Below are 27,232 nucleotides of genomic sequence, written 5' to 3'. Positions count from 1 at the left end.
TATTTTAGACCTTGTAGCTATATACAGATCTGACCTTATTGACAGTATTAGTATGGAGACAGGGATTACTGATCATGATATCATTGTAGTAACTATGTTTTCTAAAGTTAATAAATCAACCAAGAAGGCTAAGAAAGTATTTCTGCTAGAAAGAGCAGATAAGCAGTTGCTAACATCTCACTTAAACAATGAATTGACATCATTTAGTTCCAGTATGATGGATACAAATGAATTATGAGCAATGTTTAAACAGATTATAAATTGTGCTCTGGAGAAGAACGTCCTGAGTAAGTGGATCAAGAATGGGGAAGACCCACTGTGGTTTAACAACAAAGTTCAGAAAATGCTGAGGAAGTCAAGGCTGTTGCACTCTTGGTTCAAAAGTGAACATGCAAATGATGACAGGCTAAAGACAGTAGAGATTCATGCATCTTTAAAAACATTGGTGCATGAAGCATACAGCAATTGCCACCATCATATCTTGGCAAAATATCTTGCAGCAAACCCAAGAAAATTGTGTTGCTATGTAAAATCGCTAAGAAGGTCTAAGACTTTTATCCAGTAACTCATTGACCAGTCTGGTGTGGTGGTTGAAGATGGCAAAATGAAAGCCAAATGGGAATGAAGGTTTTTCTTGGCAAGTTTCGGTGATGAAGTCTTGTTGGGTTATCATTCAAATCAAGGCATTATTCTGCAGCAATGTTTCAACATGTCTCCTACTCATCACCTTTGCCTGAAGATGACAAATAGGAAAGTTGTCAAAACATTGACACAGAATGATGCCTTAACTCACCTGCTAACTCAAGATAATTTCATCAAGGGAATTCAGAGTTTTAATTCTTGCATTTAAGAAATCATTCATGCAGCAGAATCATACAAATACACAGTCATTTTCTCTGTCATAGAGAAACAACTGAAAGAGTTGAAAACAAGTGAGTTAGCAGTTCTGAATATAATCCCAATTCAGTTTTACCGAAAGTACTCTACAGCGTTGATCCTTTACTTGGCTTGTGTTTATCATGAATCTCTCACCCAGTGCAAAGTCCCAAGTGAATGGAAAGAAGTGAAAGTGAGTCCTGTATCTTAGAAGGGTAAAAGATTGGACCTGTAAATTTACGGACCAATGTCCTTAACATCAGTGTGTTGCAGAATTCTTGAACATATTCTCAGCTTGAATATAATACATTTCCTTGACACGAAAAAAGCCTCTGCCCACAAACCAGCATGGTTTTACAAAGCATTCCTCATGCAACAGCTTTTCCTCTGTGAACTATGGATGAAGAGCAACAGGAAGATTACATATTCGGTGATTCCTGAAAAGCATTTGACATGGTGCCTTGCTGCAGACTGTTAACAAAGGGACAAGCATATAGAATAGGTTCCCAGATATGTGAGTGGCTCGAAGACTTCTTACATAACAGAACCCAGTATGATGTTCTTGACAGCGAATGTTCGCCAGAGAGTAAGGTCTCATCATGAGTGCTCCAGAGAAGTGTGACAGCACTGCTATTATTTTCTATATACATAAATCATCTGGCTGACAGGGTGAACAGCAATCTGCAGATGTTTGCTGATGATGCTATGCTATATCGGAAGGTGTCATCATTGAGTAACTGTAGGAAGATACAAGATGACTTGTTGGAAATTTGTAGTTGGTGTGATGAATGGCAGCTAGCTCAAATGTAAAAAATGTAAGGTAATGGCATGTTATAAAATCATAATGTAAAGGAGTAAGGAAAACAAACTCATAATATTAGAATAAAGTATCAGTGGTATGTGCTATTTGACACAGTCATACTGATTAACCATTGAGTGTGCACAGCATTTTTCATAAAATGAGCAGGTGCATGACACACTCTGTGCACATGTAAAGCATATTTGTATTTATGTTAGAAGGAACATGTGTATGACAAAAATTACAGTTTAATCTTAGTTTAATTAAACAATCAAAAAATAAACTAACATTATATGAGCTAAATCACTGTTTAATTAAAAAATAATAAAATAAGCATTCATTGTGTCACTGTTTCCACACACAAGCATTACCCCATCATAATGACCCACTCAAAGCATTAAACAGGACACTGGCATCAGATTATTATCTGATTACTAAATATCTCATAGATAACTTCTCATTGTGGCATGTGCTGGTAGCACAGAATCTGAGTTATTTTCTTTCATGGATTGTAAATTTTTACCCACTTTGCTTGCTGTTTATATCATATATGTGGTGCTCACTTGGGCATATGACAACACAATGTATTACCATGTTACTTGAAGCAATAATGAAGGAACAGGTACAGGCTTTCAATTGTAAAACAACAGTGGAACAGTCCACAGCAATGTTATTCATAACTGGTGCACTTTATACACAATTGCACACATTCATGGTTAAATATCTATGTGTAATAGTGTAAAGTGATATAAAATGGAACAAGCATGTAAAAATTGTAGTAGGGTAGGCAAATGGTTGACCTCGGCTTATTGAGAGAATTTTAGGAAAGTGTAGTTCATCTGTAAAGGAGACTGCACATAGGACACTAGTGCAATCCATTCTTCTTTATTGTTTGAGTTTTTGGGAGCCACACAAGGTTAGATTAAAGGAAGACATCAAAGCAATTCAGAGGTGGGCTGTTAGATTTGTTACTGATATGTTCACACAACATTCAGATGTTGCAGAGATGCTTCAAGGACCCAAATGGGAGTCCCTGCAGGGAAGGCAACATTCTCTTTGGGGAATGTTTTTGAGAATATCTAGAGAACCAGTTTTTGAAGCATACTGCAGAAGCAGACAGCCATTCTCACTCTATTTGCAAGTGGAACATGAAAGTAAATGACTAGTAGTGGTATAGGGTACTATCTACCACACACTGTATGGTCCTTAGCAGATTTTGTACATAGATGTAGATGTAGTAGTTCCATATAGTTTCAGGTAAGACGTCATTTTCACATGAGCATATTGTATCATATAACCTAGACTGTTTCCTGTCTTTAGAACCTACAGTATCCAACAATGTTGATTATGCATTTTCCTTCAATCTCAAGACATAAAATATGGTGCATTACTGAAATTACAGACTTTATGTGAAGTTGAAGAAATTTTATCTTTTGTTTGTTAGTGACTCATCTATATGTTCAAGCAATCAATAAGTTCCATGAGCATTGATGCAGTGACAAGAAAAATGTTTGCATTCCTTTTACATAAAAGTTCAAGTTATTACTTATTATATATATTCTGTACATACCACAAAGACATAAAATATTTAGAAATTGCTGTCTTAAATAAAAAATATTAGTTAATTTGTTAGTGGAAATAGGTGGTGTTGGGGGTGGTGGCAGAGGTAACAATTGTGTAGGTATTCCAAAGCTTAACTACAATAAGAAGATTCAAATGGACATTGATTGTAGTAGTTGTGCAGAGATGAAAAGTCACAAAGGATAGAGTAGCAAGTACAGCTGCATCAAACTAGTCTGCAGACTGAAGGTCTCAACAATAATGTCACTGTAATGGTTAGAATGATGTTTGGCCTTTATTCCATTATTCAGTTATGTTTACTGTCACCTGTTGTACATTTATTCAACCAGCACCAGTTGGAAGTATTTTATTATCTTACATCATCATTTTAATGAAACCCTTTTCATTTTGAGCACCACATATATGTATAACTATGGGAGCAAGCTGCCTCTTGTTCATCCATGGTACAGACAGGACATTCCAAAAATCCATGAACCTTGAATGTGACAGGGTATTCTAATACTCTAAATACTTTAAAACATGTACCATGAAAGGGGGTAAACAGTTAAATTTGTTAGGAAATCTCAATCCATTTTCAAATGTTAAAGATGTCTGATGCTTTCCTAAACCCCACACAATTTTTCGCATTGTTGATACACACTGTTCAGTTCAGAGTAAGGCATATGTTATGAAACCATGCATAAAATATTTTCATTGTTTTCACAGCATCTGGTAAGAATTCAAATTTGAGCTTTTGACAAGGATGTCCATAATTTTCATGAGAAGCAACTGACATTCATAACTGGTCCACGTGGTCTTACAATCTGCTTGTGACTGGCTGACCTACATCATCATTTATTAATTTCGGTAATGTTATTGAGATCCATTGGAATACTAACAGCTTGGTAAACTTCTCTGTAGTCTCTCAATGTTCAGAACCATCAGCCATATGTCATTAAACTTAGAGTATAGCTATTGTCCCAGTAAAATTTATTGTTCTAGAGTCTAATCTCTTTGGATTTTTAATAACATATTCAGAGGAGATTGATGATTTTTCCACACAAAATTATATTTATATTCATGAGACTGTTTTCAGTAACTCCTGATTTTTCTGAATAGCACTTTTTAATCTGCTGTTGGTTTTCTACATGACGTTTGGGAACTGTACAGAGTGATTGGCTGATATAATTGCTTCTCAACTAACATGGAATTTTGTAATTTCCAGTTCACCTGAGATCAAGACCATTGTTTAAAGACATGGAACATTCTTCTTGTGTGACTGGAAACTTGGTTATTTTGAACAGATCAATTTAAGACTAATTTGATGTAGCCAAGAAGATTAAGAATATTTTATCCATACAGTACAAATGCTTTGAAAATTGCCATTATTTTGATGATATACTTCTTCATTTAATGTTCTCAGTGCCAGGCATTTGATACTTATCTAGATGTTGAAACTAGATGACTTAAACATTATTTAACACTGCTTTCTTCTGTTTCCACAATATACTGCAATACTTGTAGCTAAGCTGATAGATCTTGACGATAATTGTATAATTCATGATACTTATTTCACTATTCCAAAAAGTCATATACTGGAAAAAATTACAGGAAAAGTATTTTAAATGAGAAATATTAGATTGGTTCATAAGTTTGTTGCATTTTTGTTTCCAATGTTGGTATTATGGTTGCTGTGGATTTATTTATCGATTTTCATTTTTTATTTGTATTTCAATGTTGCTATTTCAGTTTAAATATCATCATTTTGCCATTTGGAGATAGTGACTGGAGGTGTGGGCACTAGAAAATGGAGTGCCAAGTGGAGAAATTGGACGTTTCTGACATATTCTTCTGTTTTAGTTCAATACAGAGGCAAGAGCAGTGGATGCAGCCAGGACATTTACACTATGCATGGTGATAATGCCAGAAGATAGAGCACAGCAAGAAAATTGTTTTTTCATCTTATGGTTATATCATTTTGACATTACTAACTCTCCACCTTCACAAAGACCTTCAGGGTTTCATGAAGATCATTTAAACACATCAATCCACAAAGACCCACATCACATGGTTCTCAATGGTACCATGTCCCTTTGTGGGAAGCTTGTCCTGTTACTTTCTAGCACACAGAGATACATATATGACACAAATGTGCAGCATACTTCTAAATTGTGGATGTATGTGTTGCATAGCATACCTATGTTTTAATCTGCCTGTAGTTCCACTTTATACATATGTACCAATAACACCTCACAGATCATCCCAAGAAAGATCAGCTATAGGTCATATAATGAAGACACTGAATGTTATTTTCTTCTTGTGCACTGAACTGTACACATGAACTACATTTGACACTTCCATCAGCAGCAGCTGAACACATGTCTCTCTCATCCAGTTGGATGTTTGGTGATAAAATACATCATGTCATGACACAGACATGGTTTCATCTGGTCTCATGAGAGACAATGCTGCTGGGCATTGGTCAGGCATGAATACATGGAATGGGCTACATGGTCACCATACAGTATATGAGATTGAGGCTGCAGTGGTTGTGAGAGTTAGAGGGTTCAGTTAGCAATGGAACAGTGAGTTTGAGGGACTCCATATAGGTTGGGTGACTTGCACTAAGAGAATTTGCTCTGACTCTTCCATGTTTAATATTAACCTTTTATAGCTTCATTTAGGGGACTTTGTAGACTGTTCAGTTAAGAAAAATGTACTTTCAGGTTGTTTTTCAGATAAGGAGTAAAAATTGTTGTACAAGTTTTGCTTCCTTCATTTGGTCATATTTCCTTGACTGAGTTCCACAAATACTCAAAATATTCTATTAATCATCACCATGGATAGCTAATAATTGAATGTATCTCCCCTGGACTCTGCATGCATCTAAACCACATTACCCAAAAAATATATATTTATAATACAGCTGTGTAGGGTTGGTTATGGATTAGCAAGGTCTGCTTGTTACTTGATACATAGCAACCACATGCTACAAATTAATGGAATAGGTCACCATTCATTTCAAATATTGAATTTTCTCAACCTGATATCACGTAAAATGATGGAATAGCTATGAGAAACTTTGCCTTATTTGAACAGTTAATACATGGGCTAGTGGCAGAGCCAAAAGGATGAGAGAGCCAAGAGCCAGAATAGGCCCAGCAGACAGATGGCACATGGCTAAGAACACATGCAACACCCACAGGAACAAGGTCACATTATTAACAAGTCATGGGACAGGTATTTCATCTTTGCAGGAGTATATGATAACAAGTTCAGACCAAATGAAACACACGTCACAGAAAAGGGTGCCGATACATTTATATCAACACACAATATACACCCTCTAGCAACAATATAGGCATGTATTCTCATACGCAAATGATCATAATGATGCTTAGTGCTATTCTGCAATAGCTTGTCCCCAGTATCTTGCACCATTTGTTGCAATTAGGCAATGGTTCTTGCAGGCTCTGAAGGAGGAGTAAGTTCTCACTTCACTATCTTCCATATATGTTCAATTTGTAAAAGATCTGGTGCTCCTGCTGACCATGGTAGTTGTTGTATACCACGAAGAGCACATCATGTAGCAGTAGCCATATGAGATGTTCATTGTATTGCAGTAAAAGCTCATCAACTTCCTGTTGAAGAAATAGCACTAGGATGGGCATAACAAGCTGTGCAATGAAGTGGAAACTGGTTACTTTGCCATGGAGAAGCATCAAATGTGACCTCAAGTTGTAGATGGCTCCCCTCACCATAAAGCTTGGGGTGAGGCCTGAGTGTGCTTTGTTCAGCTGGTGTACATACCCATAAATGGGGCATGGTTGTATACTAAAATGAATGTTGCAATCATTTTTCATCCCTAAAGTCACCATAATTACTGTCTGCAGAGAAAAAGCAGAGGGCACAAAGGCAAGCTTCCTCAGTGACATCTGATTGCTGATGTCGGTGATAAATGAATAACAAACACTATAACCCCTTAGGTGAAGATATTACACTCTGGTGCCACTGAAGACAGTCCTTGAGGGTGTTTTTTCTGGCAGTGCGGTCTACAAGAAGAAGGTGGAATGAGCAGCTGCAGATGGATGACACCTGGGGTCAAGGCACTCATTCTGGAAGGTGAGCAAAGGCATTGGAGCAGCAGCAGCAATGGACAGTGGCATGAGGATGCAGATGAAGCTCCACAGTGAAAGACACATACCAGCAGCAGCAGCAACATCAGTGGATGCTGGTGCAAAGATGCAGACAATGTTCTGCAGTGAAAATTACACAGCAGTAGTAGTGGCAGCAGGAAGGATTTATATGGTGAATGGAACAGCTTAGTAGGTATGTCAAATGACAGAGGGAGGATTTCATATAATTTCAATAATTCACAAGTCACCCAGGAGGCAATTAATTAATTTCTATGAAGCACTAAAACTAATACTGCAAACATTTGATGACACTAAGAATATTCTAAAAGGGTTTCTTGACAGTTTGAGTAATGCATTTGAGTTCATATATCCAGAGCAGAATGACATTCTCTTAAAATTAAAAACAAAATGGAATTGTCAGAGTGACACATGGGAAATTAGTAATCAGAGATCTAAGTGCCACTTGGAGAGATGTGCATGCTGTCCTAGTACCAAATTTTGCCAATAAAAGGACAGTATATTACTCTGCATTTCAAATGTTTATGTTGCCAAGAACATGGAGATCATGACTCAACATTATGCAGCACAACTTTAGATGAGCCATTTGTGATATCATACCAAAGTCAGAGTTGGAAGCGAGCCTTGTGTTCATCAGGAAGCTAAGCAGAGTAGGGTTCATCTAGGAAATTTACCCTGACAGAATAAAGGCAATAGTGCTTACATGCAGTGACAATCAATGATAACAGAAGCAATAGAAGTTGCTTTAATAGATAAAAGGCATGATAGCCTCAGCAAGAGAAAATATGAGTACTCAAAACATTTGTGTGTCACTGTGAAAATAAAAGAAAAGTATGAACTGCTTCACATAGGGTAAGCCAGGCCACAAGATAATATAAAGTCATGCTGATACAAGAGTCAGAAATATATGGCCAGTTCTACCAGGAAATGGAGGTGAGAAAACAAAAGAGGCAGTGACAATGGTTGACACTGATCTCCCCATGTTCTGTGGTAATTGCAGGGAAACAAACAGATCATGAGTGGTGAGGTGTTCACAAACCCAGTCGGAGTCCATGACACATTTCAAAGATGAACAAACAAAACAGCAAAGTGGGGGAAACTAAGCAAGGGCACAATAGTGTAGTTGTTTTATGCCTTCCCAGAGAAATATGACAAAGCTGTTGCCTTAAGCCTTGCCCAAAAAAATATGACAGCAACCTGCAAAACCAAGAATGAGTTTAAAGAACTGGAATGCCAAGAAGGTGTGGACAATCATATGAGATTTCTTGTGAGCACTGGGGTGCAAGTAAGCCTAATGCAAAGATGTTGCCTGAAGGACAGCAGAAGATTTAATCAAGTGTAAATTATATTTCATCTGATATTATTCAAAATTGAGGAACTGCAAATAAGGTTGTAAAAATAGAGGGAGCTATAACCCTTCTATGGCAAATGAGAAGTGAAATGCAAGTGAGGCATTGATGCTGTGTAATTGGGGAAGATAAGGGTCTTCCATTTGACAAGTTGATTGGCAGTGACTTCTTTAAGGAAAATGTATTCATAATCAGCAAAAAGTGTGTGGGTCCATGGGGAATGGATTGAAAAGAACATGGAGAAAGAGTAAGAGCTCCACACAGTGCAGGCACAGGAAAGAAAAAGCTCTTTTGAAACAGGTTTGGACAAGAAGCTAAACATGTGTACAAATCCATAGGCTACAAAAGATAGGAAGTTAATTGTTGACCTATGAGGAAAGAAGACAACAGGGATTGCCAGGAAGAAATTAAAAAGTTATGAAAATCTGAGAATCCACAGGGAATAGACTGAAATGGAGGTTCAGAAAGGGACAAGCTCCACACAGTACAGGTAGAGGTAAGAGAAGATCTTTTCAAAACAGGCTTTGACACAAAGTGAAATTCACATAGAAATGGAAAGGCTAGTTGGGACAGGAAGTGAAGTGAATCACCAAGGACATTTATCTGCCTGAAGTGTTGGTGCAAGTGCAGTCAGAAGAAGGGATAAAGAGTGTCCTAAACACTACAAATGAAACTGAGTCAGTAGAATTCTCACAGCTCATGGTCTAAGCAGTACCAAGACAGGAGACATTGACAGAGAACCATGTCAGTAAGAAGAACCCACAGATGAAAGTGTGAATAAATACAATGAAAGGAAATATCCACATTAGTCACTTAAACATGGAAGTGAAAGCAGCCATTACTGAGCGATCCATATAATTTAGTAATATTTTTCATTTGCCAGGAGACAAGTTATCTTGGATAGATGACATCAGGTATGGTCTGCCCCCTCAGTTGAGTGGTCAGCATGTATGACTGCCATGCAGTGTTCTCAGGTTTTATTCATGGCCAGAGTGGAGATTTTCTCCACTCAGAGAATGAATGTTGTGTTGTCCTCGTCATCACTTAACACCATCAACATGCAAGCCACCCAGTGTGGTGTCAACTGAAAGGACCTGCAACTTGGCGGGCAAACTTCTCTAAGTGGAGACTCCTAGCCATCAATGCCATATGATCATTTCATTTTAGGCATGAAATTAAACTGCTACCAGAACTGAAAGATAGGTTTATTTGTTCACAGCCATACAGAACACTGCAAGCAGAAAAACAGGTGCTGCAGCAGAGATAGAGAAGATGTCAGAGTATGATATAGTCCCTAGTAAAACTGCATGGAACTTTTCTATGATATTGATTCCAAAAAAAATTATGCCAGTTGAAAGCAAAAGTGGTGTATAGTTGTTGGCTATAGGTGACTGTACTTTTTGTTTGTGGGAGGACTGGACAGGAATGCACTCAGCATGATGCCAGTAGAGGAGCCAACAGTCTTAATGAATGCTGATGAGATGATGATCTACAGCTTTTCAGCATATAACCCAAAATTGAGATTATAGCCATTGTTTGATTTTCTGATAGTATCCTTCCCCAAGTTATATGAAAGTAGTTATTTTACTTAAAAATTCAGACACTTGCTCATGTTTGAAGTGGCTGTTTGCCTTCATTTATGGTAACTGTTTCAGATGGATTATATTCCTGAATGCATTGTTCACTGAGGCTGTTGTGACAGGGAAACACTTTGAGGAGTAATCAAACTTTTTCTTCCTCTAGCCTTTTTTTGATTACTGTAGTAAACAAAATACAATCGAGAAGTATCAGATTACACAACAAATGACTCATTCATTACACACAGAAATCATGGCTTGTCACTGAACTAGGGTTCCAGTGTTCTATCATTCTCAGCCTTCTTGAAACACACATGGAAAATGATGTCCAGAACTTTGTAATTTCAGTTGACATCTCTGGCTTCCACTAATTCAGTAATACATAAGATATTACACCATTTTCACTATCTTACTTTTGTAATATTGGCAATGAGTATTAACTTGTTAAGCATTTAGATCTGTAAAGGCTTAATTCACTGTAAAAACATTGGTCCAGTAGAGTGCTGCAGTTGTGGACTTGATGTTTATGAAAAAAAATCTTACCACTGAACTAATGTGTACAGACATCTGTGTATCATCGGCACTCTAGCTGACAGCTCACATTAAAGTTCCTCTCAGTTATGGACACTTTTGGCCACGTTTTAAGAAGTGAAATATGTCCTATGGTGCTGTAGCCAAAGCAGAGCCTAACAGTAATAATTATGTGTGTAAATAGTAATAACAATGTATTGCTGATAAGTAATCAGTCACTTCCCTTAAAACATCCCACTTAATTTGAAACACTAAAGCCTGTAAATTCCATGGGCTTGTAACATTTTCAGAAGACACACTGTACATAAATTCTATGGGCTTGGCATTGAGAGTATGACAGCTTTGGCATCTGTGGTGAAAGTATCTCTTCAGATAATTACTCACTACATTGTGTAGTATGAAATTAGTTGAAGAAATACAGCAACCAGCCATTTCCTTGCTTGTTGCTTTGTTTCCTCTAATGATTCAATTCCCTGCCACCAAACTCAACCATGGATAAACTAATACGAGACAAAATGCACTACTACTCTTTCAAGAACTTGTTTGATAACCAAATTTTCCTTTCAATCTCAGTCACCTTTACAACCAAAAAACAGAAACAGACTTACTTCATCTCGCACAATAATGCATTAATTAGTTGCTCCACAGTGCCTGTTACTGTGAGTAGCTTTCTGTCACCCTCCCAATCTGTGAGGAATAGTTATCTGATCATAGCCTTTTTCTCATCAGATTTCCATTGATATGATACATATCCTAACCAGCACATTTTATTTATTTCATGTGTCATCCTGCCCCCATCAGGCTCAGTCTTATAAATCACAAGACTTACCATATTTATCTGGTTACAAGTGGTTTTTTCCCATTATTTGTCATTTGAAAAATACAGGATTGTCTCATATTAGCAGATTACACAACTGCTGTTGAGGTCAACATTTTTACACTGTTTAATAGATTAATACAGCGATTGCCTTACATTTACAGATAAAGCTTTGGCTATTGAGGTATCATACAAATTTATTTTGAATAATACTGAAGAGTAGAATGTAGCAGACAATGCTTCCATACAAATAGACTTGATATCTTCCAATATGCCAAAGTGCTCAATACAGTATCGACCTTGCTCAGATTACATGACATTTGACTTGTGGTGGTAATGCAGCTGGTGACATTCAGATGATTAGGAAGAAAATAAATCCAGAACTAAATGTCTAAAAAATGAAATAAACCACATTAAACTGACTGCAGTTGTTATCGCAAGAGTCAATTACAGTGGAAAGACCTATTTTGGAGATAGTAACAACAGACACAACTAAATCACAAGTTTGAGAAATGGACTGAATCATGTTTGCAATCTTCTATTTATGTATTTATGTATCAGCTGCTGCTGTTACATATGACCTGCACCTTGGAAGATATTGCCACCCATGTTTCAGGGTTGCTCAAGAATAGCACTACTAAACATTGGATGGAGCACAGTGAAACATACTTGGCTGTAGGCGAGCAGCAATTACGTCTTGTTACAAACCTTGGGTATATATACTGTGTACTTTGGCTTTTTATCAACATCCACCACATTTTAACTGCAGTTTATCTGAATCTGTTTGCATTCCAAATCCAACTGACTTCAAAATTGGACAAATACTCAATGCTAGCATACATTTCTGCAGGATATGCTGAAAGTCTATCTTGGGGCCAGTGGTGTACATGTTCCATGCAGCCAATGAGGGAATGTGCAGTTTCTAACAAATAAAATTGATAAATTTCAAATACTGCTAGAGAATCAACTTAAAAATATTTCAGTCCTGTGTATAACTGAACACTGACTGTAAGAAGACACACTGAAAATGGTATATCTTCCAGACTTTACACACTAGGCAGTCATATTTATTTTATTTATTTATCCATCTTTAAGCATTTACAGGCAATCGATGTCATCATGAGTAATGTACAATTTACATATTAAGAAATATAACTATTGTGAGGTATCACACAAAGCTAAAGTATACATTTTAAAAGAACATTCATAATAAAGGAATACATTTGATACATAAAGATATCCCACATAGCTAAAGTGTGCATTTTAAAGAATGTGCATAATAAATGAATACATTTCATACCTAAGGATTTCTCCACATGTTATCAGGTAAAAGTGGAACTACAGAGACAAAAAAGCTTAGGAAGAGGTACAAACGGAGTTGCAAGTTGTTTCGTAAGTCAGGTCTATTTTTGAAGAGTTTTCAAATTCTTTAACACTGTAAAAAGCTTTGTCTTTCAGCCATTTTTTAGTCTTACTTTTAAACATATTAAGAGAGACACAATGTGCCTGCACAGATAATGTGTTGAAAAGCCTTATTCCCATGTATTCATAACAGTCTTGTGCTTTTTTGAGTCGAGTTGTTGGTATGTCTATCTTAAATGTTTAACGAGTGTTATGATTATGAATGGACTGCCTAAGGTTGTAACTGTTAAAGTTTTCTTTTATGTACAAAAGGCAGCTGTATATAAAAAGAGAAGGGACTGTCATTATCTGTAATTCCTTGAAGTATGACCTACATGATATGTTATTTTTGGTAATCCCAGAGATGCTCCTGATGGCTTCCTTCTGCCAAATAAAAATTTTCCTGGACTATGGAGAATTACCCCATAGAAGAATACCATAGCTAATATAGCAATGAAAGAATGCATAATAGGAATTAATCAGCAGGCTTTCAGAAAGACATGTGCGTAATTTTTTCAGTAGATAGATGACTCACGAAAGCTTTCGAGATATGTTGTCTATGTGACCCTGACAGGTTAATTTCATATCTAAGTATAGGACAAGAAGTTTGGTAGAAGTGTACTCAATATCAGCATTGGATAAGCTGAAGGATATATTTACAGTCTTTTTAAAGTTAACAGCTAACTCATTGGCTTCGAACCACATATTGGATAATCTGAGAAAATCTTTACTTTGCTCCTTCAGTTTATTTATGTCCTTCCCTGAATTGATGAAAGCTGTATCATCTGCGTAAAGCACAGATTTGCATGGCATATTGCTGGGCAGGTCATTATAAATATTATAAACAGTAATCACTGATCATTGGGGTACACCTCTAGTGACATTCAGTAAGTGTGACTTTTGACCATTGTAGCTTACAGTTTGCTTTCTGTTACTGAGATATGATTTAATGAGGGAGAGTTCTAGATCCCTAATGCCATAACACCATAGTTTCTCCAGCAGTATTGTGTGGTTTACAGAATCAAATGCTTTGCTTAAGTCCACTAGTGTGGCTTCAGCAGATAATTTGGATTCAAAAGAAGATTGCACAATAGAAACATCATTTTCAACAGCATTAATTGTTGATAACTGGGCCCTAAAACCATATTGAGACTTAGATAATAAACTTTTGTATACAATATTCGATTATTTTTGAAAAAATAGGTATCAGAGAAATTGGACAATAATTATTAGTGCAGTTTTTATCACCCTTTTTGTGTAATGGAATTACTACTGCCTTTTTAGACATTCTGGAAAAATACCACTGTCAAATATCCAGTTTATGAGTGTGCAGAGTGGGAATGATATGAAGTCGATTATTTTTTAATCACAAAATTTGAGAGGCCATAAATATCTTATGATCTGGAGTCACTTAACTTTGCCACTGATTTAATTACATCACTTATTTCCACATGTCCCCAGTTACAGGTTGGCACAGTATCAGCAAAGTTTTGTAAAAACTGGTTTATATAAGTAGATTGTGAATTTTATTTTGAACTCTTCTTATGAGGAGATGAGGGATCAGGGTTTGCTGCATTGATAAAAAAGAGGTTAAATTCATCTGGGGTGACATTAACATCAGTTGTAACTTTTACACCATGACTACCTGTACCTAATTCTGCTTTAATGACCCTCCACACAGCCTTACACTTATTATTGGAGTTTTTAATGAAGATATCATTTGCTCTACATTTTGCTACTCTGATTTGTGATCTATAGTGTCTCTTGAGGCTAACATACGTTGCATTGTCAACACCAACATTTTTTACCTTATCATAGCATATCAAAACCATTAATCTTAGCTTTTGTAAACATGGTGTGAACCACCTATGTGGAGTAGTTCTACCATGCTTTCTTGCCATAGTTTTGTTTCGCTTGGTAACCATTGGACAGGAGATATTGAAAATTTCGGATAAAGTACAAACAACCCTGCTACAAGCCTCCTTAACATTGTTGGAAGCATATATTATATTATTCCAGTTTAGTACCTTCAGCTTATCCCTGAAGCTATTTATGCCTTTATCATTTAATAACCTGACATACCGGCTTGGTTCACAATCCCCCATTGTTTCATTAATTGTTAGTTTTACCCATATACCTTTGTGATCTGTCAGATGGTCAACATTAAAGAGTCCCAATTCAAAATCATCTTTATGTATATTTGTGATAAAATTGTCGAGACAAGAAAGTTGTCTTGTGGGACTATAATTTGCACAGAAGAGATTATGGGATCTTAGCATGTTAAGCAAATTAGTATTTTTGTGTGCTTTTTTCCTTACATCAAAATTTAAATCTCCTAAAATTACTGTCTTGTGTTTGGTATATTTTTCTGTATGGTGAATAAGTTTATCTAAACACTCTACAAATTGATCGGCATCACTATCAGGAGAATGGTATATTGAAATAACTGTGAGTTTTAATGTTGGTAGTAGCATGACAGCCGCTTCAAGAATGCCTTTAACACATATGTCCGTAAAATCAAGCACAGTATATCTTAACCCTAGGTTGTCCCTTATATATATTGAGGAACCCCCATAACCTTCATTGGGTCTCTGCAGCATAGCAAAAAGTTATGATGGCAGCTGTATCTACATTAGAAGTGACGTCAAATTTGTGCCCATTCAGTTCTGGAAGATATTCTCAGAGAAAGAGATCTAGAAATATCAGATGTTAAACTATTAAATAAAATATGGCCATTATTTGTGTGCACAGGACCCCTGATAGTGACATGAACACTTTACTGCAAAATTTAGAACACCTCCTTCATAAGCTATCAAAAAAGAACATAGGTCTGATTATATGTGCTGATTTTAATATTGGTTTTTCTGTAGAACCGAAACAGCAAACTGATATATTGAAGCCCGTCTTACATTTAACTTGAAACCTTCAATAGAAACAGCAGCATGTGTAACAAACACTTCAGCCACAACAGTAGACCAAATATTTACTGGTATCCTTACTAAATGTGAAGCAAAATGTTCACCATAGGTTTTGAAGATTATATTTCGAAGATAATATAAGCGGAAATAGATCACTCTGTTCATACTAACAAAATGTTAGTAGCCACGGCTAGGATTTTCAGTGCACAAACCACAAATGCAATTACTAACTATTTAACTAAAGGAACACATGAGGAAGTATGCAGCTGTAGCAATACAAATGAAAAATTTGATAAATTCCAGCATTATTTTAAACTATAGTTTCAACTCAAGAAAAAAGAAAATAAGGAAAATAAATACAAAAAGCAATTGGATAACTTATGGCACACAAGTTTTACTGAAGGAAAAAAGATTTCCATATAATACAGCCAAGCAAAGCAAAACAACTCCAGAATTAGATGTGTATTTTAAAACATATCAACAGACCCTAAATAAAGTTATCAGAACGTCACAAGACCTAACAAATGACAACTGCATGGAAAAAGCTACAAGTAAAATGGCAGTATTGTGGGCCATTGTTAGGAGAGAAATGGCATAACACATGAAAAACACTGTAGCATTAATATGTTTGAAAATGGAGGCAAAATTTCTGACCCACATAGAGGAGTTGATGTATTTAATGTTTGTTTCACAGAACTAGCAAAGAAACTGAAGGAAAAACAGCAAAAAACAACCTCTAGAAACAGAAACAAACAAAAAATTAACTTAAATGAAAAAACAGTCTTTTTGTATCCAACAGATGGAAAGGAAATACTGAACATTATAAAGAAATTAAAATCAAAATTTTCCCCAGGTATAGACAACGTCCCCGACAATGTATTAAAAAATATCAACAGTACTGACAATTTGATCTTTGTAACGCTTCATTGTGTAGCAGTATTTTCCCAGAAAAAATAAAAATGGCCAAGATAAGACCGCTTTTCAAGAAGGGAGACAAGAGAAATGAAAAGAACTATAAACCAATATTTTTGGTGTCTGGTTTTTCCAAAATACTGAAAAACACTTTTTACAAAAGACTGGTTTCATTCTTAGAAGAAAATAATTATATATCAAATACCTAAATGGGTTCAGAAAACTCAAATCAACAGAAACTGCCATTTTTGACTTTGTTAAAGTAGCCTTGACTGCAATAGACAAGTAAGAACATGTATCAGCTTTTGATGTGATATACCATGACTTACTACTTCAAAAATTGGAGTATGTAGGAATTTGGGGCCTGGCATATGAGTGGGTGACATGGTACCTGAAAAGCAGGGAGCAGATAGATGAAATTATGCATCAGGAAGAAAACATTATGTACAACTACCAATGTTCTGTCTTGTGCCCAGTGTTGTTCTTAATATTTATCAATGAATCAGAATCATCTAGTGATTCCCAAAAATATATAAAATTTACAATGTATTGGTAAAACGCAAAACTGCTGCAGAATTACAATATGAGGTACAAAATTACACCACACACATTACAAAATGTTTCACCACAAACAATCTTATTGTTAATGCAAAGATAAGTGTTACAGTGCACCTTCATACCACACACAACAAAGATCCATTAACCTCCACCATAAATTTATGTAATAAGAAATTAGAAAGTGGAAATTCAACAAAATTTCTGGGATTATGGATTTAGGACACAACACGAAGTGGGACAACCACATCAAATACAGCAGGAAGAAACTTAGCATAATATGCTGTGGCATAAAAATACTTGCTGGTGTAGAACAAAAGAACACTAAGAAATTTGTGTTATCACCAAGTGAAGTTACTGCTGCAATATGGGATAGTTTTTTGGGGAAATTCACCAATACGCAAATGCTGTTTCACAGCACAGAAGAGGGTCATTAGGACAATTGAAAATGCCACACCCAGAAATTCTCGTACTCCCCTTTTTAAAGCACTACAATGCCTGTACATTCCTAAAATTATTACATCCATAAAGAAAATTTCAGAAATTAAAAACCACTTAGTATGTGCAAATCAAGCAGTCCATGCACATGACACCAGGCAAAAATCAGACTTCTACAACTCTCAGACAAAACAGATCACTGGAAACTGGTGAAAAACTTTACAATAAACTTCCCCACCACATCAAGGAAATAAAAGAAACTCAAAATTCAAAGTGGCTTTGAAAACATATTTACAAGGCAGGTGCTGTTATACTGTAAATGAATATCTGTTAACATAATTTTAAATTATTTCCTTTGGTAAATGAATATCTGTGGGCATAATATTAAATTATTTGCTTTTTTTTTATTATGTATCTGAAGCTGCTTTTGCTATCTATTATACTATGTGTTAGGTTATACTATTGTATTAATGTATTGTATTTCAATGATTTACTGTACTGTATGATGTGCTTAAATTATTTATATTTCTGAATCAGTGTTACCATTATGTAACATGTATTTAAAATTGCAAACTAATGAATATAGTAAGCTATATCCCATATTAAATATTTGATAAATGGATTCTTAACAAATAAATAAATAAATAATTCTAATCCTGTATGGACTCTATGGCCTACAAAAGAAATGAAGCACCTAGAAGAAGACTTGATGGATTGAGAAGGTATGTGATGTTGTTTCAATGATTACAAAATTGAGTCAGGTTTTCAAAGAAATTTGCAGAGTGAGCCCTCTTAATAGCGTGGCATTGAACCCCCTCAGGCTTGGACACATACACTGATTCAGTTCGGCAGGGTACCATAAAGCTGTTGCATTGCCACCTGAGGAAAGGTGATCCACAACTCTTGTAACTCATGCTTGATATACTAGATACTAGCACTGGGGTGAAGTTGACATCCAAGTTGTGCTAGTTGGTCACACATATGTTTTATCAGGAGCAGATCTGACAATACTGTTAGACACAGGGGTACCTGAAGATCATGCAGACTTTTCATAGAGACACATGCCATGTGTAAATGAGCATTGCCCTGTTGAAAAATGACACCATGATACTGTTGCATGAGAGGCAACACACAACAGTGCAAGGCTGCAAGGTGTTCATGACATACTGTTGTGGTGTCGGAGTTCCCTCAATCAATAGCAGCTGTGACATGAAGTGATACCCTATGCTTCCCCACACCATGACACCAGGATTAGCTCTGCTGTGTCTCTCCAAAACAGTGACGAATTGAGACCTGTCGTCAGGCCACTACCATATTCGCCAGTGATAGTCAACCAGTATAGTGCAAAACTATGATTTATTGCTGAACACAATACAATGCCATTCACCAGCACACATATGTCCTGGTCATGGCACCAATTCAAGCACAGACATTTGTGTTGTGACATTAACAGCAGCCTACATATGGGATAGTAATTCCCTAGTCAGGCACCCACTATTCTCAGAAGCAGGATTACACAGAATACTGCAGGTAGTTTTTTAGTTGTTCCTAATTGTCTGGTGCTGATGTGAAGGGGTTACAATGTGCTTGGAGCACAATATGGATATCCTCCCTTGTAGTGATCATATTTTATCAACTGGAATCTTGACAACAATTATGCCTGCCCTCACAGTCCCATGCTCTCCAACATCAGGCTACTGTTCTATCCAAATGTCCCACAAATCTGGATATCACACAATTTAACTATCAAGCTAAATGGAGATGCCCAATGATGCCTCTACCAAACTCTGTCATGTACTGACAACAAAGTCTCAGACAAGCTCACAATATCTCCATGTCTTTTTCATTGATCACTCAAGATCTGAACTGGTCATTACCGTTATATAGCTTACTAGACTTGTTAACAATACTAAAGATGAACAGATCTAATGCACTCTGTTGGCAATCCTATGCCACAGAGAGTTATAATTCTAATCATTTACATACTTGCCAAGGACGTGTATGACCAAGAAGCCACATTGAAATCCAACCATTTCTTCTGAGTGATTCACTGTTTTGTCAGTCAGCACATTTAAGATGTATCTATTTAAGCAGTTAGGATTAGCTATGGCCTCATACTATGCAAAAGCAGAAAAATAAACAGCTACAAACCTATCTGTTGTGTGTGCCTGTAGCCAAAATGTCTCTGTACCTCTGTCTGCAGCAGTCAACAATATAATAGAATCAGGCACCTTTCCAGACAGACTAAAAATAGCACAGGTAACACCCATTTTTAAGAAAGGTGACAACAACAAAATAGAAAACTACAGACTAGTCTCAATCCTTCCTGTCTTTTCCAAAATAGTTGAGAAAGTTATATACAACAGGATTATAAACTTTCTTAACAAACACAACCAGATGTTCGAAAATCAAAATGGATTCGTAAAAGGTAAATCAACTAGCACTGCAGCTGCTCAACTAATTGAAGAGGTGTTAGGGGGTATCGAAAGCAAGGAACATGCGGCAGGTGTATACCTAGACCTGGAAAAAGCCTTTGATTGTGTGAACGTTGACATCCTATTAGACAAGCTATGGAACATGGGCATTAGAGGCGCTGCTTATGACCTAATAAAGTGTTATATGAGCAATAGAAAGCAGTTTGTTCTACTTAAAATGGAAAGTGGTGTCTACAAATCAGAGATCACTTGCATAAACTATGGGGTGCCCCAGGGCTCGGTATTGGACCCCCTTCTGTTCTTGATCTATGTAAATGATATTAAATACTGTACTGTAAATTCCAAAATTGTTCTGTATGCCGATGACATGTCCATTGTATGTAAAAAGGAATCATGTAATGAACTAGAGGCCGAGTGTAATAATGTGACAAAAGAAATTGTTCAGTTTTTTAATGAAAGCCACTTAAATGCAAGCACCAGTAAAACATGTTTGATGGAGTTTAACAAAAGTAGTTTGAATAATGAAATTAAATTATACATGGGCAACGAATTGGTAAAGAAAGAGTCTAGTGTAAAATTCCTTGGCGTAACAATCCAAAGCAACCTGAAATGGGACACACATATTGACTCTCTAGCAACTAAGTTGTCAAAAAATATATTTGCAATCAGTACTATTAGCAAGTTCTGTAGAGACACCGCAGTCCTAAAGACTGCATACCATGCTCTTTTCTCCTCTCACTTGAACTACGGTATTGAAATTTGGGGGGCAACAACCAAAGCTAATCTAGATAAGCTACTCATTCTTCAAAAAAGGGGTGTGAGAATAATCTGTGGAGCAAAATATAGGGAATCTTGTCGCAACTTGTTTACAAAAACAGAGGTGTTAACTGTTATAAACACATACATTCTAAAAGCCATATTGCTTGTGAAAAGACTGCACCCAAACACTTATACAGATTTCCACCAGTACAATACTAGAAATAAAGAAAGATTTTACATTGGCAGCCACAGAACAGCACTTTACGAAAAGGGGCCTCAGTATGCAGGTATAAAATTAGCTAATTCACTGCCTAGAGCAGTCATGGCTCTTCCTACAATTAAACTGAAACATCAGCTTAAGAAATTTTTAGTAAAACACCCTTTCTACACATTAGAAGAGTACCATACTTATATGAAGAACAACAAATGCTTTGTGAAATTATGTGAACAGAAATAAGTAAACACCTTATTGTAATTTTGTTGTAAATTAATGACGTATTCAGAAGAATGTGTCTTGTGTATTGTACAAATAACTTTAATCATTACTGTTTATTTTGTACATGTGCAGTGTACCATTCGATGTTGAATAAAGCTATTATTATTATTATTATTATTATTATTATTATTATATTATTATTACTGTAAGTTGTTTGAACATTGTATATGCTGGGAGGAACTCAGGTCTCAGAAGCTAGATTGCTTTTCCTTACTGAAAATTTATCACTAAGGTTGCTGTACCATGGCCAGAGAGTGAGAAGATTTATATTCGAGTAGTACATAAATCTATTATATTCTGCTACTAGCCTTACCCACAGTGCTTCATATTTAGGGGTTTGTCCATCCTGCAAGCTATTTTTATTCGCAGATCCTGATCCTGAACATTTTTTGGAACAGTCATTCTGTGCCATTCTGGAACCTATAACAAAGGAAAGATGCACTAGTCTTAGAATTAATACCACACACATAATTTTATAAAATTCACATTATGATTAAAATGACTTTTCTATAAGCTGATCACAATTTTCTACAGTGCTTACTTTAAAAAAATGTAAAACATTTTGCATGAGAAACTGTTTTTACATGCCTGTTTCTCATTATCAGATATACTTAATTAACTCAAAACTAAGACACTCTAGTGGTTTCCATTGTGTTGTTTTCCTTCACTATACATTTGTGATAGCAATTCGGCAACTAGTCAAACATTCACATCTGTGCAGGGTAGATTAGATTAGATTAGATTAGATTTACTTTCATTCAAATTGATCCGTAGTGAGGAGGTCCTCCAGGATGTGGAACATGTCAGAAAAACAACAATACATGACAAATATTTACAACTAAATAAATAAGCTAATGTACCATTCCACAGACCCCAAGTGGAATGATCGTCATTTTTTAATGAACACTAAGAGTCATTTTACAAATACTAATGCACTGAATTTAAAATAAAAAAGTTTTTTATTTATTTATAAGGTAATAAACATGTAATACAACTACTGTAATACTTATTTACAATGAACACATTAAGGCACTGAAATGGTGCAGAAGTTAGATTATACTTACACACACACACACACACACACACACACACACACACACACACACACACACAGACACACAAATTTTCAATGAACACATTACTGCACTGAAATTGTGCAGAAGTTATGTTGTACTTATATACAAATCAGTTGGTTTTACTAAGAAATTCATCAATGGAGTAGAAGGAGTTGGACACCAATAAATCCTTTAGGTTTCTCTTAAACTGAATTTCATTGGTTGTTAAGCTTTTTATGGCTGCTGGCAAGTTATTGAAAATGTGTGTTCCTGAATAATGCACACCTTTTTGTACAAGATTAAGTGACTTTAAATCCTTGTGAAGATTATTCTTATTTCTAGTATTGATTCCATGAATTGAGCTGTTGGTTTGAAAAAGTGATATATTTTTAATGACAAATTTCATTAAGGAATAAATATATTGGGAAGCAGTAGTTAGTATCCCTAGTTCCCTAAACAGGCTTCTGCAGGATGTTCTTGAGTTCACACCGCATATAATTCTTACTATACGTTTTTGTGCCCGGAAAACTTTAGCTTGGCTTGATGAATTACCCCAAAAAATAATCCCATATGACATTATGGAATGAAAGTAAGCATAGTATGCCAGCTTTTTCATTTTTATATCCCCTATGTCTGACAAAATTCGCATTGCAAACAGAGATTTGTTAAGATGCTTCAGGAGTTCTGTGGTGTGCTCCTCCCAGTTGAATTTATTATCAAGCTGTAATCCCAAGAATTTAACACTGTCCACTTCTTCTATCTTCTTGTCATCGTATGTTAGACATATACTCTTGGGACACACCTTACAAGTTCTGAACTGCATGTAGTGTGTTTTTTCAAAGTTTAGTGACAAAGAATTGGCTAGGAACCAGTGATTAATGTCCCCAAATATTTTATTGGCTGATCTTTCTAAGACTACACTTGATTTGCTATTTATTGCAATGTTTGTATCATCGGCAAACAAAAAAAACTTGGCATTTGGTAATGTTACTGATGAAAGGTCATTGGTATAAACAAGAAAAAGTAAGGGCCCCAAAATGGAACCTTGTGGGACCCCACATGTAATACACATGTATATACTCTACATATAGGTGTTCCAACAAGTGTCAGAAATGTTAAACAGAAAATTACAATAAAATTCTTGAGGCTGAATAAATAATCTATTGGAAATGTGAAGCATCATTCAATAAATATTTGATGTTGTTAATTATGAATATCTAAAACACAATGAAGACTTTACAGAATGAATTTTCACTGCATCTGCATGTGTGCTGATTTGAAATCTTGTTGCAGATTAAAAGTGTGTGCTAGACCAAGACTCAAATCTGGGACATTTGTCTTTCATGGGCAAGTGCCCTACCAACTACAGTATCTAAGCACAAAGTTTGAAGTAAGCTCACACTCTGATCCAGAGGAAAAATTCATTTTGGAAATCCCCCAGGCTGTGGCTAAGCTATGTTTCCACAATATTCTTTCCTTTAGGAATCTTAGTCCTGCAAGTTATGCAGGAGAATTTCTGTGAAGTTTGTATGGTAAGAAGTGATGTACTGGTGAAAGCAAGGCTGTGAGGGTTGGTTGTGATCCATGCTTGGATTGCTCAGTTGGTAGAGCACTTGTCTGTGAAAGGGAAAGATCTCAGATTAGAGTCCTGCACACACAGTTTAATGTGCTAGCAAGTTTGAATGAACAAGTTTTTCAACTTTTAAATCTTTTAAAAAATACCTGTTGAGTATGTACCTCTTGCCATGAATACCAAATAGGCAATTAATGTAGTAATTTTACATGGTAATATGCAATATGTGTCGGGAAGTGCCAGTTGGCTGGTTGGTTACATGATTAAAGGGACCAAACTACTAAGCCATCAGAGCCAGTTGTTGTTGTTGTTGTTGTTGTTGTTGTATTCTGTTCAAGAGTGGTTTAATGCAACCCTCTATGCTAGTCTATCCTGTGAAAGCTTCTGCATCCATGTATAACTACCACACCCTACATCCATTTGAAGCTGATCCCTGTATTAAAGGTCTGTCTCCCTCTACAATTTTTAACCCACAAACTTCCCCTGTTATCAATGTGATTATCTGTTGCTGCCTCATGATGCATCCTATCAAGCAAGCCTTTCTTTTAATCTAGTTTAGCCATCAACACAGATTTAGAAAACATTGTTCTTGTGAAATGCAACTACCTCTTTACTCGCATGAAGTGTTGAGTGCTATTGACAAGGGCTTTCAAATTGATTCAGCATTTCTGGATTTCTGGAAGGCTTTTGACACTGTGCCACACATGGGGCTTGTAGTGAAATTGCATGCTTATGGAATATTGTCTCAGTTATGTGACTGGATTCGTGATTTCCTCCAGAGAGGTCACAGTTCATAGTAACTGATGGAAAGTCATTGAGTAAAATAGACGTGGTTTCTGGCGTTCCCCAAGATAGTGTTACAGGTCCTTTGCTGTTCCTTTTCCATATCAGCAATTTGGGAGAGAATCTGAGCAGCTCTCTTATGGTGTTTGCAGATGACACTGTCATTTATCGACTAATAAAGTGATCAGAAGATCAAAACAAATTGCAAAACAATTTAGAAAAGATATCTGTATGGTGCAAAAATTGGCAATTGACCCTAGAAGTGTGAAGTCATCCACATGAGTGCTAAAAGGAATCCATTAAACTTAGGTCACACAATAAATCAGTCTAATCTAAAGCCACAAATTCAACTAAATACCTAGGAATTAAAATTATGAACAATGTGAACTGTAAACAACACCTCAAAAATGTTGTGGGGAAGACTAACAGCAATTGCATTTTATTTGCAGGAAACTTAGAAAATGTAACAGATCTACTAAAGAGACTGCCTATGCAATGCTTGTCCATTCTCTTTTAGAATACTGCTGCGTGGTGTGGGATTCTTACCAGATAGGACTGACAGAGTACATGAAAAAAGTTCAAAGAAGGGCAGCACATTTTGTGTTATCATGAAATAGGAGTGTCACTGAAATGATACAGGATTTGGGGTGGACCTCATTAAAACAGAGGCATTTTTCATTGCAGCACAATCTTCTCACAAAATTTGATATGCCAACTTTTTCCTCCAAATGCGAAAATATTTTTTTGATGCTGCCCTACATAGGGAGAAATGATCACCATAATAAAATAAGGAAAACCAGAGCTCACACAGAAAGATATAAGTGTTCATTTTTTCCTCACGCTATATGAGATTGGAATAATAGAGGATTGTGAAGGTGGTTAAATGAACACTTTGCTGGGCACTTAAATTTTATTTGCAAAGTATCCATGTAGATGTACCTCATTTTATTTAGTACCTCCTCAAGAGTTACAATCTAATCATCAGTAGTCTTCTAGAGCACCAAATTTGAAAGTTTCAATTTTTTTCTTGTCTTTCACTTCCATACAAGACTTTACTCCAGACATATAGCTTCAGAAACTACTTCCTAATATTTATACACTCCTGGAAATTGAAATAAGAACACCGTGAATTCATTGTCCCAGGAAGGGGAAACTTTATTGACACATTCCTGGGGTCAGATACATCACATGATCACACTGACAGAACCACAGGCACATAGACACAGGCAACAGAGCATGCACAATGTCAGCACTAGTACAGTGTATATCCACCTTTTGCAGCAATGCAGGCTGCTATTCTCCCATGGAGACGATCGTAGAGATGCTGGATGTAGTCCTGTGGAACGGCTTGCCATGCCATTTCCACCTGGCGCCTCAGTTGGACCAGCGTTCGTGCTGGACGTGCAGACCGCGTGAGACGACGCTTCATCCAGTCCCAAACATGCTCAATGGGGGACAGATCCGGAGATCTTGCTGGCCAGGGTAGTTGACTTACACCTTATAGAGCACGTTGGGTGGCACGGGATACATGCGGACGTGCATTGTCCTGTTGGAACAGCAAGTTCCCTTGCCGGTCTAGGAATGGTAGAACGATGGGTTCGATGACGGTTTGGATGTACCGTGCACTATTCAGTGTCCCCTCGACGATCACCAGTGGTGTACGGCCAGTGTAGGAGATCGCTCCCCACACCATGATGCTGGGTGTTGGCCCTGTGTGCCTCGGTCGTATGCAGTCCTGATTGTGGCGCTCACCTGCACGGCGCCAAACACGCATACGACCATCATTGGCACCAAGGGAGAAGCGACTCTCATCGCTGAAGACGACACGTCTCCATTCGTCCCTCCATTCACGCCTGTCGCGACACCACTGGAGGCGGGCTGCACGATGATGGGGCGTGAGCGGAAGACGGCCTAACGGTGTGCGGGACCGTAGCCCAGCTTCATGGAGACGGTTGCGAATGGTCCTCGCCGATACCCCAGGAGCAACAGTGTCCCTAATTTGCTGGGAAGTGGCGGTGCGGTGCCCTACGGCACTGCGTAGGATCCTACGGTCTTGGCGTGCATCCGTGCGTCGCTGCGGTCCGGTCCCAGGTCGACAGGCACGTGCACCTTCCGCCGACCACTGGCGACAACATCGATGTACTGTGGAGACCTCACGCCCCACGTGTTGAGCAATTCGGCGGTACGTCCACCCGGCCTCCCGCATGCCCACTATACGCCCTCGCTCAAAGTCCGTCAACTGCA

The 27,232-nt window shown here is 36.9% G+C and overlaps 1 protein-coding gene across 1 annotated transcript in view; it reads right to left on the bottom strand.

The window, feature by feature from the left end:
- The window catches only part of LOC126183408 (calcium-dependent secretion activator-like), a 1,473,721-nt gene that overhangs the window by 568,443 nt on the left and 878,046 nt on the right, over positions 1 to 27,232 (bottom strand). The window contains exon 13 of the mRNA XM_049925356.1: positions 21,891 to 21,997. Coding sequence (XP_049781313.1) covers positions 21,891 to 21,997 — 107 coding nt within the window. The remainder of the gene's footprint in view (positions 1 to 21,890; positions 21,998 to 27,232) is intronic.

The sequence above is a fragment of the Schistocerca cancellata genome, chromosome 4, assembly GCF_023864275.1.
Source record: "Schistocerca cancellata isolate TAMUIC-IGC-003103 chromosome 4, iqSchCanc2.1, whole genome shotgun sequence".
Classification (NCBI taxonomy): Eukaryota; Metazoa; Arthropoda; class Insecta; order Orthoptera; family Acrididae; genus Schistocerca; species Schistocerca cancellata.
Note: the sequence above shows the minus strand (reverse complement) of the source record. Positions and strands in the feature narration are given on the sequence as shown.